A 14,114-nucleotide genomic window follows, 5' to 3' on the forward strand; every position below is an offset into this window, starting at 1 on the left:
CCGGAATGAAATGGTAATGAAATATAGGTGCCAAGTGAAACAGGAAGTATAACTTAACCATGCATCTGATCTGCTCGGTGTGCAGCTCGTCATGGTGGTCAGGCAGAGGCTGTGAAAGCTTTTTCTTGAAGGATCTCAGCTTGGCCAGTGAGGCTGCGATTCCTTTCTCACTCCGCTCCCAGTCCTTGCAAAGGAATCAATGATATCAATTAGAAACTTCCAAAAGCGCTGAGTCAGCACCTACGCTAAACCGCCAGACCTCATCTCAACCAAACCCGTGTTCGATAGGCTTGCAGGCGACACACAGCTCAGTCGATGGCCAAACATAATGCAGTATTTACGGGGCACAGCTCCCGTCTGCGCTTGGCAATTCAGACAGGAGGCGGTTCAGGATGGCCGTGTCGACCTTTATCCCTTAAATAAAAAGCTGATTTCATTCAGATCGACTGGTTTAACAGCAGGCAGAGCTGTGTGAGTGTGCTGGATAATGCCAATCAGAGCTGGAACATAACGGCAGCACTTAAAGCAACATTCTAACATCAACATCCCCCTTCACATCTTTCACAATGAATTGGAGGAACAGGGCAGCACGGTGACACAGTGGTTAGCACTGCTGCCGCACAGCTCCAGGGACCCGGGTTCGATTCCCAGCTCGGGTCACTGTCTGTGTGGAGTTTGCACGTTCTCCCCGTGTCTGCATGGGTTTCCTCCGGGTGCTCCGGTTTCCTCCCCTAGTCCAAAAGACCTGCTGGTTCGGTGCATTGGCCGTGCTAAATTCTCCCTCAGTGTACCTGAACAGGCGCTGGAGTTAGTGACTCGGGGATTTTCACAGTAACTTCATTGCAGACTGAGGAAATTTGGCATGTCAGCCACGACTGTCATTTTTACAGATGCACAATAGAAAGCATTCTTTCTATTTGTATCACAGCTTGGTATGGCTCCTGCTCTTCCCAAGATCACAAGAAACTACAAAGGGTAGTGAATGTAGCCCAATCCATCACGCAAACCAGCCTCCCATCCATTGACTCCGTCTACACTTCCCACTGCTTCGGCAAAGCAGCCAACATAATTCAGGACCCCACGCACCCCGGACATTCTCTCTTCCACCTTCTTCCTTCGGGAAAAAGATACAAAAGTCTGAGGTCACGTACCAACCGACTCAAGAACAGCTTCTTCCCTGCTGCCACCAGACTTTTGAATGGACCTGCCTCGCATTAAGTTGATCTTTCTCTACACCCTAGCTATGACTGTAACACTACATTCTGCACTCTCTCATTTCTTTCTCTATGAACGGTATGCTTTGATTGTATAGCGCGCAAGAAACAATACTTTTCACTTTTTTCCACTGCATGTGACAATAATAAATCAAATCAAAATCAAGACCTTTGAGGGTGGCTCCACTCATCTGTTTTAGGAAGGACGTGGGGAGTGGAAGTATTTTTTTTCCATGGGATGTGTGCGGAGTAGGGTCAGCAAACACAGCAGGGTAAAGAGAAGAGAAAGAGAGCAAGATACCTCGATCAGTAGGAGGGGAACACAAGAGCTTCCGAGTGAGGCTGGAGGGGCTGCACTATTGGGGGGCTGCGCTATTGAAGGGGGGGGGCTGCACTATTGGGGGGGTTGCACTATTGGGGGGGCTGCACTATTGGGGGGGTTGCACTATTGGGGGGGCTGCGCTATTGGGGGGGTTGCACTATTGGGGGGGCTGCACTATTGGGGGGGCTGCACTATTGAAGGGGGGGGCTGCACTATTGGGGGGGCTGCACTATTGGGGGGGTTGCACTATTGGGGGGGCTGCACGATTGGGGGGCTGCACTATTGGGGGGGCTGCACTATTGGGGGGGCTGCACTATTGAAGGGGGGGGCTGCACTATTGGGGGGGCTGCACTATTGGGGGGGTTGCACTATTGGGGGGGCTGCACGATTGGGGGGCTGCTCTATTGGGGGGCTGCACTATTGGCGGGGTTGCACTATTGGGGGGCTGCACTATTGGGGGGCTGCACTATTGGCGGGGCTGCACTATTGGGGGGGTTGCACTATTGGGGGGCTGCACTATTGGGGGGGCTGCACTATTGGGGGGGCTGCACTATTGGGGGGCTGCACTATTGGGGGGGCTGCACTATTGGGGGGGCTGCACTATTGGGGGGGCTGCACTATTGGGGGGCTGCACTATTGGGGGGGCTGCACTATTGGGGGGGCTGCACTATTGGGGGGCTGCACTATTGGGGGGCTGCACTATTGGCGGGGCTGCACTATTGGGGGGCTGCACTATTGGCGGGGTTGCACTATTGGCGGGGCTGCACTATTGGGGGGCTGCACTATTGGAGGGGTTGCACTATTGGGGGGGTTGCACTATTGGGGGGGTTGCACTATTGGGGGGGCTGCACTATTGGGGGGGCTGCACTATTGGGGGGGCTGCACTATTGGGGGGGCTGCACTATTGGGGGGGCTGCACTATTGGGGGGCTGCACTATTGGGGGGGTTGCACTATTGAGGGGGCTGCAGGGACAGCACTATCGGGGGGGGTTTTGCTTCTAGTTTCGAATAAAGGGATCGAGGGATATGGGGGGAAGGAGGGGGATCAGGATATTGAATTTGATGATCAGCCATGATCAAAATGAATGGTGGGGTAGACTCAAAGGGCTGAATGGCCTCCTCCTTCTTCTAGTTTCTGTTTAGATGTCCGGTGATCCTGTGAGCCACAGGGAATGCTGCAGCTGGCTGTTCCTGCTTCTTGTCCACTCCTGGGATTTCTGAACCTTGGGAGATATTTAAATAAGGCTCCCAATTGAAAGGTGTTAATGAAGTCTGCTGTCCCTCTGTTCCTCCAAGGGGTGGCGATGGCCTAGTGGTATTATCGCTAGACTACTAATCCTGAAACTCAACTAATGTTCTGAGGACCCGGGTTCGAATCCCGCCATGGTGGAATTAGAATTTAATAAAAAGTAACTAGAATTAAGAATCTACTGATGACCATGAAACCATTGTTAATTGTTGGAAAAACCCATCTTGTTCACTTTCGGGAAGGAAATCTGCTGTCCTTACCCGGTCTGGCCTACATGTGACTCCAGAGCTGTGGTTGACTCTGAACTGCCCTCCAACATCAACGAGGGATAGGCAATAAATGTTGGCCGTTTATAAAAAATTAAATAAAATTTTTTATTGAATAAAACAAAATGCCGGGACACCCTAAACCCTCTTTATATCAAAGGCAGCACGGTGGCACAGTGTTTAGCACTGCTGCCTCACAGCACCAGGGAGCCGGGTTCAATTCCGGCCTTGTATCACTGTCTGTGTGGAGTTTGCACATTCTCCCCGTGTCTGCATGGGTTTCCTCCGGGTGCCCCGGTTTCCTCCCACAGTCCAAAGATGTGCGGGTTAGGTTGATTGGCCATGCTAAAATTGCCCCTTAGTGTCAGGGGGATTAGCAGGGTAAATATGTGGGGTTACGGGGATAGGGCCTGGGTGGGATTGTGGTCGGTGCAGGCTCGATGGGCCGAATAGCCTCCTTCTGCACTGTAGGGATTCTATGAAGCCCTGACTGAGCCAGTGTCCCATTCCAATTGATCATGTTACTCCTCACCAGCCAACACCTCTCCCTGGGTTGGGTTTCTACAGAGGACAGCATTTTATAACAATAAAGATGCTCTGGGGAAGATACAGCGTGGGAGTGAGTGTGGCAGGGATTGTTGTAAGGGGCAGCACTGACACAGGACTTTTATTATATTACTGGCAGATCACAAGTGGCGCTGCCCTTGGTGAGACACAGAATACGACATTAGCAATGGTATTAATGTGCGACAGGATAGAACTGTAATCTCTCTGAAACCTGAGCTGTAAACAAGACTTCGATATAAATGAAAGTTAGGGAATAAAGCAGCAGCAAAAATTAATACATCACTTGCCTTAATTTAAAACCCACATTGTAAGTTTAGCAGCCAAAGTTGGTGCCCAGACTGTCAATGTGCATTCAGGGGTTACTAGGCCATGAACACAGATTATTTTGTGCAAAAGCTCGCAACTCCATTCATCAGAGATTTGACTCTTTTCGTAGGATCCCTACAGTACAGAAGGAGGCCATTCAGCCCATTGAGTCTGTACCGACCACAATCCCATCCAGGCCCTATCTCCATGACCCTCATTTACCCTGCTAATCCCCCTGACACTCAGGGGCAATTTAGCACGGCCAATCAATCTAACCCGCACATCCTTGGAGTGTGGGAGGAAACCAGAGCACCCGGAGGAAACCCACGCAGACACGGGGAGAACATGCAAACTCCGCACAGACAGTGACCCAAGGCTGGAATTGAACCCGGGTCCCTGGCGCTGTGAGGCAGCAGTGCTAACCACTGTGCCACCGTGGTTAGCGCTGCTAAAAAGTAGAATTATTTGTAATGGTCTCGAGTGAGTCAGTCACAAAGACGGTTACTGTCACTTTGTGTGAATAAAAAAATAACCAACAGAGTCACACGCAAATAGACCTCGTGGCGGCACGGTGGTACAGTGGTTAGCACTGCTGCCTCACAGCGCCAGGGACCCGGGTTCGATTCCCGGCTTGGGCTACTGTCTGTGTGGAGTTTGCACATTCTCCCCGTGTCTGCGTGGGTTTCCTCCGGGTGCTCTGGTTTCCTCCCACAGTCCAAATATGTGCGGGTTAGGTTGATTGGCCATGCTAAATTGTCCCTTAGTGTCAGGGGGATTAGCAGGGTAAATACATGAGCTAATGAGGATAGGCGATGGGTGGGATTGTGGTCGGTACAGGCTCGATGGGCTGGCTGAATGGCCGCCTTCTTTCTGTAGGGATTCTATGAATAGTCACTATAAGGTCTTTGCCCAGCGGCTTGGTCCCAACATTAGGAAAGCTGTCTAACAGGGACATACTCCCATCTCTCTACACTGACCATCAGCTACAGGAACAAACCCCATTTCTCCATGCTGTCTAATGGATTCTCCAGTATCTGACAGATGCTCCCAAACTCTATGCTCTCTAACGCTCAACAACTCATGACATCTTTAGCCTCTACCCTGCTACCTTTCCCCCTCATCCATTCAGCCCCCAGGCATAAGAACATAAGAACTAGGAGCAGGAGTAGGCCATCAGGCCCCTCGAGCCTGCTCCGCCATTCAATAAGATCATGGCTGATCTTTTCGTGGACTCAGCTCCACTTACCCGCCCGCTCACCATAACCCTTAGTTCCTCTACTGTTCAAAAATTTATATATCCTTGCCTTAAAAATAATGAGGTAGCCTCAACTGCTTCACTGGGCAGGGAATTCCACAGATTCACAACCCTTTGTGAGAAGAAGTTCCTCCTCAACTCAGTCCTAAATCTGCTCCCCTTTATTTTGAGGCTATGCCCCCTCGTTCTAGTTTCACCCGCCAGTGGAAACAACCTTCCTGCTTCTATCTTATCGATTCTCTTCATAATCTTATATGTTTCTACAAGATCCCCCCCTCATTCTTCTGAATTCCAATGAGTATAACCCCAGTCTACTCAATCTCTCCTCATAAGCCAACCCTCTCAACTCCGGAATCAACCTAGTGAATCTCCTCAGCACCCCGTCCGGTGCCAGTATATCCTTTCTCAAGTAAGGAGACCAAAACTGTACACAGTACTCCAGGTGTGGCCTCACCACCACTCGGCCCTATTCTGTCATCATAGAAATCATAGAAACCCTACAGTACAGAAAGAGGCCATTCGGCCCATCGAGTCTGCACCGACCACAATCCCACCCAGGCCCTACCCCCATATCCCTAAATATTTTACCCACTAATCCCTCTAATCTACACATCCCAGGACACCAAGGGCAATTTTAGCATGGCTAATCAACCTAACCCGCACATCTTTGGACTGTGAGAGGAAACCGGAGCACCTGGAGGAAACCCACGCAGACACGAGGAGAACGTGCAAACTCCACACAGACAGTGACCCGAGCCGGGAATCGAACCCAGGTCCCTGGAGCTGTGAAGCAGCAGTGCTAACCACTGTGCTACCGTGCTGTTCCCCCTTTGTCACCATATTTTTTGACTCCCAAAACCTTTCCTCACCCAAATATCCATTTGATTCTACCTCTGGCGTGAATCCAGATGTTTTCGATGCTACGCAACACATGGCGACATGGGTGACTGTATAACGTCACATGACCAGACCAGGGCGAGTGGAGGCCCGTGGATGTCACCTACCTTTAATAAAAGATTTAGCTGCTTTCTCTGTTGCTCCAGGTGGATGTTGGCCGCCCTCCACTGCTCCTGGATATCGGTGAGTTCAGACTGCAGAGTGGCCTCGGCCCCACTGTCAGCAGACAGCAGGAGCTGCTTCCCTGCTTCCACTGTCAGGATGTAGCTACCTTGCTGTCGCTGCAACACCTTCTCCTTCAACTGCACCAGACAGAGAGACAGAGAGAGAGAGAGAAGAGTGGATTCATCAACCTCTTGTGCCTATCAGGAGCTGAGACACATTAGACCGAAATCTGAATTAGGACAGTCAAGGTGACCAAAACCATGAACTGTTGGCGACAGCGGTCACACTTACTCAATACCAGGACGGATAAGCACACGGGAATTTCTGCTGGACTCTTTAACTTAAGCAGAGCAATAATTACTTAGAATTACTTTGGGCGGCACGGTAGTACAGTGGTTAGCACTGCTGCCTCACAGCGCCAGGGACCCGGGTTCGATTCCCGGCTTGGGTCACTGTCTGTGTGGAGTCTGCACGTTCTCCCCGTGTCTGCGTGGGTTTCCTCCGGGTGCTCCGGTTTCTTCCCACAGTCCAAAGATGTGCAGGTTAGGTTGATTGGCCATGCTAAATTGACCCTAGTGTCAGGGGCATTAGTGTGGGGTTACGATAATAGGGCCTGTGTGGGATAGTGGTCGGTATAGATTCGATGGGCCAAATGGCCTCCTGTACTGTAGGAATTCTATAATTCTATAGAATCAAATCCCTATAGTGCTGGAGGAGGCTATTTGGCCATTCGAGTCTGCACCGACTCTCTCTGACAGAGTACCTGACCCAGGCCCTTTCCCCCATCCTCTCCCCATAACCCCACACATTTACCATGTCCAATCCCCCGAACCTGCACATCATTGGACACTAAAAGGCAATTTTGCATGTCCAAACCCCGAACCTGCACATCATTGGACACTAAGGGGCAATTTCGCATGGTCAATCCATGTAACCTGCACATCTTTAGAGTGTGGGAGGAAACCCACGCAGACACAGGGAGAATGGACAAACTCCACACAGACCCGAGGCCGGAATTGAACCCGGGTCCCTGGCGCTGTGAGGCAGCAGTGCTAACCACTGTGCCACCGTGCCGCCCATGCTGATGAAGAGCAAAATGGACTGGAAACATTAACTCCTGGGTTCTCTCCCCCCAGATGCTGACAGACCCTGCTGAGCTTTTCCCCGCATCCTTTGTTCTAGTTTGGGTGGAACTCCTATCCTCGTAGTTCTAAGTTGGACATGGTAAGAAATTGAGGAAAAAGGAAGACGTATTTGAAGCACTGGTACGGAAGATTACATCATTGGAAAACATACAATGGAGACAGAGGAACCTACAGGGAGCAGGGTGTGAGGCAATGTGGGGAGTGTGGGAATCACTGGGCTGAGAGTTAACATTGGCTGATAGCCAGCTCCCTGAAATGGAAGCAAAGGAGACAAAGAGCAATCCCTCAATAGCAACTGGAAGCAGAGGCAGGAAAGTGGGAGCAGACACAGGAATGCCGGGAGTATGGGAAACGTTAGCCATGAGGATGGAAAGTGGACTCAGACACAGGAATGCCAGGGCAATGGGTGCAGTAGCAGTGGGGCAGGAAAGTGGGAGCAGACACAGGAATGCCGGGAGTATGGGAAAGGTCAGCCATGAGGATGGAAAGTGGACTCAGACACAGGAATGCCAGGCCAATGGGTGCAGTAGCAGTGGGAATGGAAAATGGGCTCAGACACAGGAATGCCAGGGCAATGGGCACCGTAGCAGTAACACCTGGGTAATGGGTCTAGACGCAGCTGTGGAGAGTATCAGGCGCACACACAGCAACGCAGTGGGAAATGGGCGCACAAGTGGCATCGGGGAGGTCTGGGCGTGCATACACCAGAGTGGGGGGTTAGGCAGAGGCAGTAGCATGGGACAAGAGGTGGATAGAGCAAGGCAGGATTGAACATGGGGCGGGGGGTGGGATTCTCTGGTGCAGTCCATGGCGGGACCTGTTGAGAACGGGAATGGAAAATCAGGCGTTCCAGCCAAGACGCCACTCACGTTCAGCGGCGCTGGAAAATCCCAGCCGCGAGTGAGGACAGAAGAATTCGACCAGGGACAACATTGTGGAACAGTGTATAATGGAACACATCAGATATCCAGATTCCATTGCTCCAGTAAGCAACCCCTTAACTTGCTGCGCCCTCTGCGAACAATGAAACGGGCACGTGACGGTGGCACGGGATTGACTGCGGGTAACTGTTGTCCTCACCTGCACCTCATCCAGCAGAGTCCTGGCTTGCTGCAGGGCAATGGGAGCCCCACCGCTCCACCTCCCCTCCAGCTGCTGGGACACATCCAGCAGCCACTTGCGCAGCTTCCCCGCCAGCTCCCGGTAACGCTGCCACTGCCGGATCTGGCTGTCGATGATCCCCCTCCGCTGCTGCGCTCGGCGAATCACTCCTTGCCATTGGTTACTCAACATGGCCAACTTCGAGTTAAACTCATCCCTGAGGGAGGGGAGGAAGGAGAGACAGCGACGTTACCCGTTTTACTGTGGCCCGTCCACCTCGTCTCTGTCGCCAGGGATTAGTTTGGTCAGGGTGAAAAACCCTTCTGAACTGGGATCACAAGGAGGCCATTCGGCCCCTCGAACCTGTAACATGGGAGGAGGCCATTCGACATCCCAAACTTGTACAGGCGAAGGTCTTTCAACCCTCAAAACTCTGACATACAAGGGTGAGGCCAGTCAGCCCCTCAAATCTGTTACACGGGAACAGGAGGAGGCCATTCAGCCCCTCAAATCTGTTACATAAAAGCAGGAGGCGATGGCCTCGTGGTATTATCGCTAGACTTTTAATCCAGAAACTCAGCTAATGTTCTGGGGACCCGGGTTCGAATCCCACCATGGCAGATGATGGAATTTGAATTCAATCATTAAAAAAATCTGGAATTAAGAATCTACTGATGACCATGAAACCATTGTCGATTGTCGGAAAAACCCATCTGGTTCACTAATGTCCTTAAGAACATAAAAAATAGGAGCAGGAGTAGGCCATCTAGCCCCTCGAGCCTGCCCCGCCATTCAATAAGATCATGGCTGATCTGACGTGGATCAGTACTACTTACCCGCCTGATCCCCATAACCCTTAATTCCCTTACCGCTCAGGAATCCATCCATCCGCGCTTTAAACATATTCAGCGAGGTAGCCTCCACCACCTCAGTGGGCAGAGAATTCCAGAGATTCACCACCCTCTGGGAGAAGAAGTTCCTCCTCAACTCTGTCTTAAACCGACCCCCCTTTATTTTGAGGCTGTGTCCTCTAGTTTTAACTTCCTTACTAAGTGGAAAGAATCTCTCCGCCTCCACCCTATCCAGCCCCCGCATTATCTTATAAGTCTCCATAAGATCCCCCCTCATCCTTCTAAACTCCAACGAGTACAAACCCAATCTCCTCAGCCTCTCCTCATAATCCAAACCCCTCATCTCCGGTATCAACCTGGTGAACCTTCTCTGCACTCCCTCCAATGCCAATATATCCTTCCTCATATAAGGGGACCAATACTGCACACAGTATTCCAGCTGCGGCCTCACCAATGCCCTGTACAGGTGCATCAAGACATCCCTGCTTTTATATTCTATCCCCCTCGCAATATAGGCCAACATCCCATTTGCCTTCTTGATCACCTGTTGTACCTGCAGACTGGGCTTTTGCGTCTCATGCACAAGGACCCCCAGGTCCCTTTGCACGGTAGCATGTTTTAATTTGTTTCCATTGAGATAGTAATCCCATTTGTTATTATTTCCTCCAAAGTGTATAACCTCGCATTTCTCAACGTTATACTCCATTTGCCATATCCTCGCCCACTCACTCAGCCTGTCCAAATCTCTCTGCAGATCTTCTCCGTCCTCCACACGATTCACTTTTCCACTTATCTTTGTGTCGTCTGCAAACTTCGTTACCCTACACTCCGTCCCCTCCTCCAGATCATCTATATAAATGGTAAACAGTTGCGGCCCGAGTACCGATCCCTGCGGCACGCCACTAGTTACCTTCCTCCAACCGGAAAAACACCCATTTATTCCGACTCTTTGCTTCCTGTCGGATAGCCAGTCCCCAATCCACTTTAACACACTACCCCCAACTCCGTGTGCCCTAATCTTCTTCAGCAGCCTTTTATGGGGCACCTTATCAAACGCCTTTTGGAAATCCAAAAACACCGCATCCACTGGTTCTCCTCCATCAACCGCCCTCGTCACATCTTCATAAAAATCCAACATGTTCGTCAAGCACGACTTTCCCCTCATGAATCCATGCTGCGTCTGATTGATCGAACCATTTCTATCCAGATGCCCTGCTATCTCCTCTTTAATAATGGATTCCAGCATTTTCCCTACTACAGACGTTAAGCTGACCGGCCTATAGTTACCCGCCTTTTGTCTCCTTCCTTTTTTAAACAGCGGCGTAACATTAGCCGTTTTCCAATCAACCGGCACTACCCCAGAATGCAACGAGTTTTGATAAATAATCACTAACGCATCCACTATTACCTCTGACATTTCTTTCAATACCCTGGGATGCATTCCATCCGGACCCGGGGACTTGTCCACCTTCAGTCCCATGAGTCTACCCAGCACTGCCTCTCTGGTAACATTAATCGTATTAAGTATTTCTCCTGCTGCCAACCCTCTATCGTTAATATTTGGCAAACTATTTGTGTCCTCCACCGTGAAGACCGACACAAAAAACGTATTTAAAGACTCAGCCATATCCTCATTTCCCACTATTAACTCCCCCCTCTCGTCCTCCAAGGGTCCAACATTCACTCTAGCCACTCTATTCCTTTTTATATATTTATAAAAACTTTTACTATCATTTTTTATATTAATTGCTAGCCTAGCTTCATAGTCTATCCTTCCTTTCTTTATCGCTTTCTTAGTCTCTCTTTGTTGTTTCTTAAATTTTTCCCAATCACTTGTTTCTCCACTATTTTTGGCCACTCTGTACGCAGCTGTTTTTATTTTAATACTCTCCTTTATTTCCTTCGTTATCCATGGCTGGTTCTCCCTTTTCTTACAATCCTTGTTTTTTGCTGGAATATATTTTTGCTGAGAACTGAAAAGGATCTCCTTAAAAATCTTCCACTGTTCCTCAGCTATCCTACCTGCCAGCCTGCTCTCCCAGTCTACCTTAGCCAATTCATCCCTCATCCTATCATATTTCCCTCTGTTCAAACAGAGGACACTGGTTTGAGACCAAACTTTCTCCTCTTCCATCTGAATCAGAAATTCGACCATATTGTGGTCACTAGACCCAAGAGGGTCCTTCACAATAAGATCCTTAATTCTACCTACCTCGTTACACAATACCAGATCCAAAATAGCTCGTTCCCTCGTCGGTCCCGTAACATGCTGTTCAAGGAAACTATCCCGACAGCATTCTAAGAACTCTTCCTCCATTCCACCCTTACCGACTTGAGTCTGCCAGTCAATGTGCATGTTGAAGTCCTCCATGATTATTGCCGTTCCGTTTTTACACGCATCCCTTATCTGCTTGTTTACAGCCCTCCCTACCTCAACATTATTATTTGGGGGCCTATATACCACACCTACTAGTGTCTTTCTCCCTCTACTATTCCTCATCTCTACCCATAATGATTCCACGTTTTGTTCCTCAGAGCCTATGTCATCCCTCAGTACTACCCTGATATTATCTCTTATTAATAGCGCGACCCCACCACCTTTTCCTTCCTGTCTATTCTTCCTAAACGCCTGATACCCCTGGATATTCATCTCCCAGTCCTGGTCACCTTTCAGCCACGTTTCTGTAATGGCCACTAGATCGTACCCACTTGTGCTGATTTGCACCATCAACTCATTCACCTTGTTCCGAATGCTTCGTGCATTCAGGCAAAGTGTCCTTATTCCAGCTTTTATCTGGACCCGCTTTGATGAGTCGCGAACACCGTCTCCCTCTACTCCCTTATCTAAATTACCGCCTTCATTCACTTGCACCCTCTCCTCTACCATTAATTTTGTAATTCCCCTTACCCCTGCATCCTCCCCCCCATCAATTAGTTCCTTGATCCTCGTCAACTCTTCTAGCTCCCCTCCCCCCAACCTATCTAGTTTAAATTCTCCCCAGTAGCCTTAGCCAACCTACCGGCCAGGATATTGGTCCCCGTGTGATTCAAGTTCCACCCGTTTTTTGTATACAGATCACCCCTGCCCCTAAAGAGGTCCCAATGGTCCAGGAACCTGAATCCCTGCCCCCTGCACCAGTCCCTCAGCCACACATTCATCCTCCACCTCACTCCATTCCTGCCCTCACCTTCCCGTGGCACAGGCAGTAATCCTGAGATTACTACCTTTGCTTTCCTCTTTCTCAGCTGTCTCCCTAATTCCCTGTACTCCCTTTTCATGACCCCTTCTCCCTTCCTACCCACATCAGCGGTACCAATATGTACCGCTACCTCAGGCTCCTCTCCCTCCCACCTCAGGATTTCCGGGACGCGACTAGCGACATCCTGGATCCCGGCCCCAGGGAGGCAGACCACCATGCGAGAATCCCGCCTACCTCCGCAGAAACGCCTTCACCATCGAGTCTGTCCCCTTCACCTTGAGGGAAGGAAATCTGCTGTCCTTACCCGGTCTGGCCTACATGTGACTCCAGAGCCATAGCAATGTGGTTGACTCTCAACTACCCTGTGAAATGGTCTAGCAAGACACTTAAGTTCAAGGATGATGAGGGATGGGCAATAAATGCTGGCCCAGCCAGCGACGCCCGTGTCCCATGAATTAATATCTGAAAAAAGGAGGCCATTCAGACTTGTGCCCATTCTGTTGTTCATCTCAATCATGGTTGCTCTGCATCTTAACTCCATTTATGCGTTATTTTTCCTTCAGACCTCTTAACCCCCATACCAAGCAGAGGTTTATCAATGTGAAACGTTACATTGCCCACTGCCCTATCCCAACCTCAACAGCTTTCTGCTGAAAAGAATTCATCATTTCCACAACGTTGTGTGTGAAGAGTGGCTTTCCAACTGTCACCCCCGACCAGCCCCGCTCTAATTTTAATCTCACTGCTCTGTCCCGGCCCACAAGCCGTGCTGTAAAAACACTTAGAAACATAGAAACTAGAAGCAGGAGGAGGCCATTCGGCCCTTCAAGCCTGCTCTGCCATTCATATTGATCGTGACTGATCATCAAATTCAATATCCTGATCCCCCCTCTTCCTCCCATATCATAGAATAAAATCCCTGCAGCCCAGGAGGAGGCCATTCGGCCCATCGAGCCTGGACTGACAACAATCCCACCCAGCCCCTATCCCCAGGTATTTACCCTGCTAATCTCCCTGACGCTAAGGGAGGATTTAGCACGGCCAATCCACCTAACCCGGACTATGGAAGGAACACCCGAGGAAACTCACGCAGACACGGGGAGAATGTGCAACCTCCACCCAGGACAGTGACCCCGAGGCCAGAATTGAACCCGGGTCCTTGGCGCTGTGAGGCAGCAGTGCTAACCACTGTGCCACCCTTGATCCCTTGAGCTATATCTAACTTCTTGGAATCACACAATTTGTGTTCCCCCTGAAGCTGTCCTCAGCTCCCTTCAGCTCTCGGGCCTCCCAAGGCTCAGGAATCCTGACAGGCCTCTGTTAACTCTACAAACCAGATTACATTGGAGGCTGCCAATCCCGTTGGAATATGGGAATGTGTCAGCTACCTGTCCCCTGCCCCACACCTCTGGAAAACCGAGGAGTGGATCAGAGTTCATCTTGTAAAAAAAATACTTTTGAAGCCAATCACACATTTTTTATAGGCTAAGCCCATGGCCTGGAGGAGGGATTTGTAGGGCAGGGGGATAGGGACAGAGTTGGCATTCTAAGATGGCTGAAGGAGAATGCCTTAATG

At 50.2% G+C, this 14,114-nt stretch overlaps 2 protein-coding genes across 7 annotated transcripts in view; one reads left to right on the plus strand and one right to left on the minus strand.

The window, feature by feature from the left end:
- esr1 (estrogen receptor 1) overlaps positions 1–14,114 on the plus strand; it is an 887,250-nt gene that overhangs the window by 635,570 nt on the left and 237,566 nt on the right. The window lies entirely within an intron of this gene.
- The window catches only part of LOC144504750 (nesprin-1-like), a 603,924-nt gene that overhangs the window by 113,332 nt on the left and 476,478 nt on the right, over positions 1–14,114 (minus strand). The window contains exons 122-124 of the mRNA XM_078230493.1: positions 8,467–8,704; positions 6,184–6,378; positions 59–184 (exon numbers count right to left, since the gene is read on the minus strand). Of these exons, the coding sequence (XP_078086619.1) occupies positions 59–184; positions 6,184–6,378; positions 8,467–8,704 (559 nt within the window). The remainder of the gene's footprint in view (positions 1–58; positions 185–6,183; positions 6,379–8,466; positions 8,705–14,114) is intronic.

The sequence above is a fragment of the Mustelus asterias genome, chromosome 15, assembly GCF_964213995.1.
Source record: "Mustelus asterias chromosome 15, sMusAst1.hap1.1, whole genome shotgun sequence".
Lineage (NCBI taxonomy): Eukaryota > Metazoa > Chordata > Chondrichthyes > Carcharhiniformes > Triakidae > Mustelus > Mustelus asterias.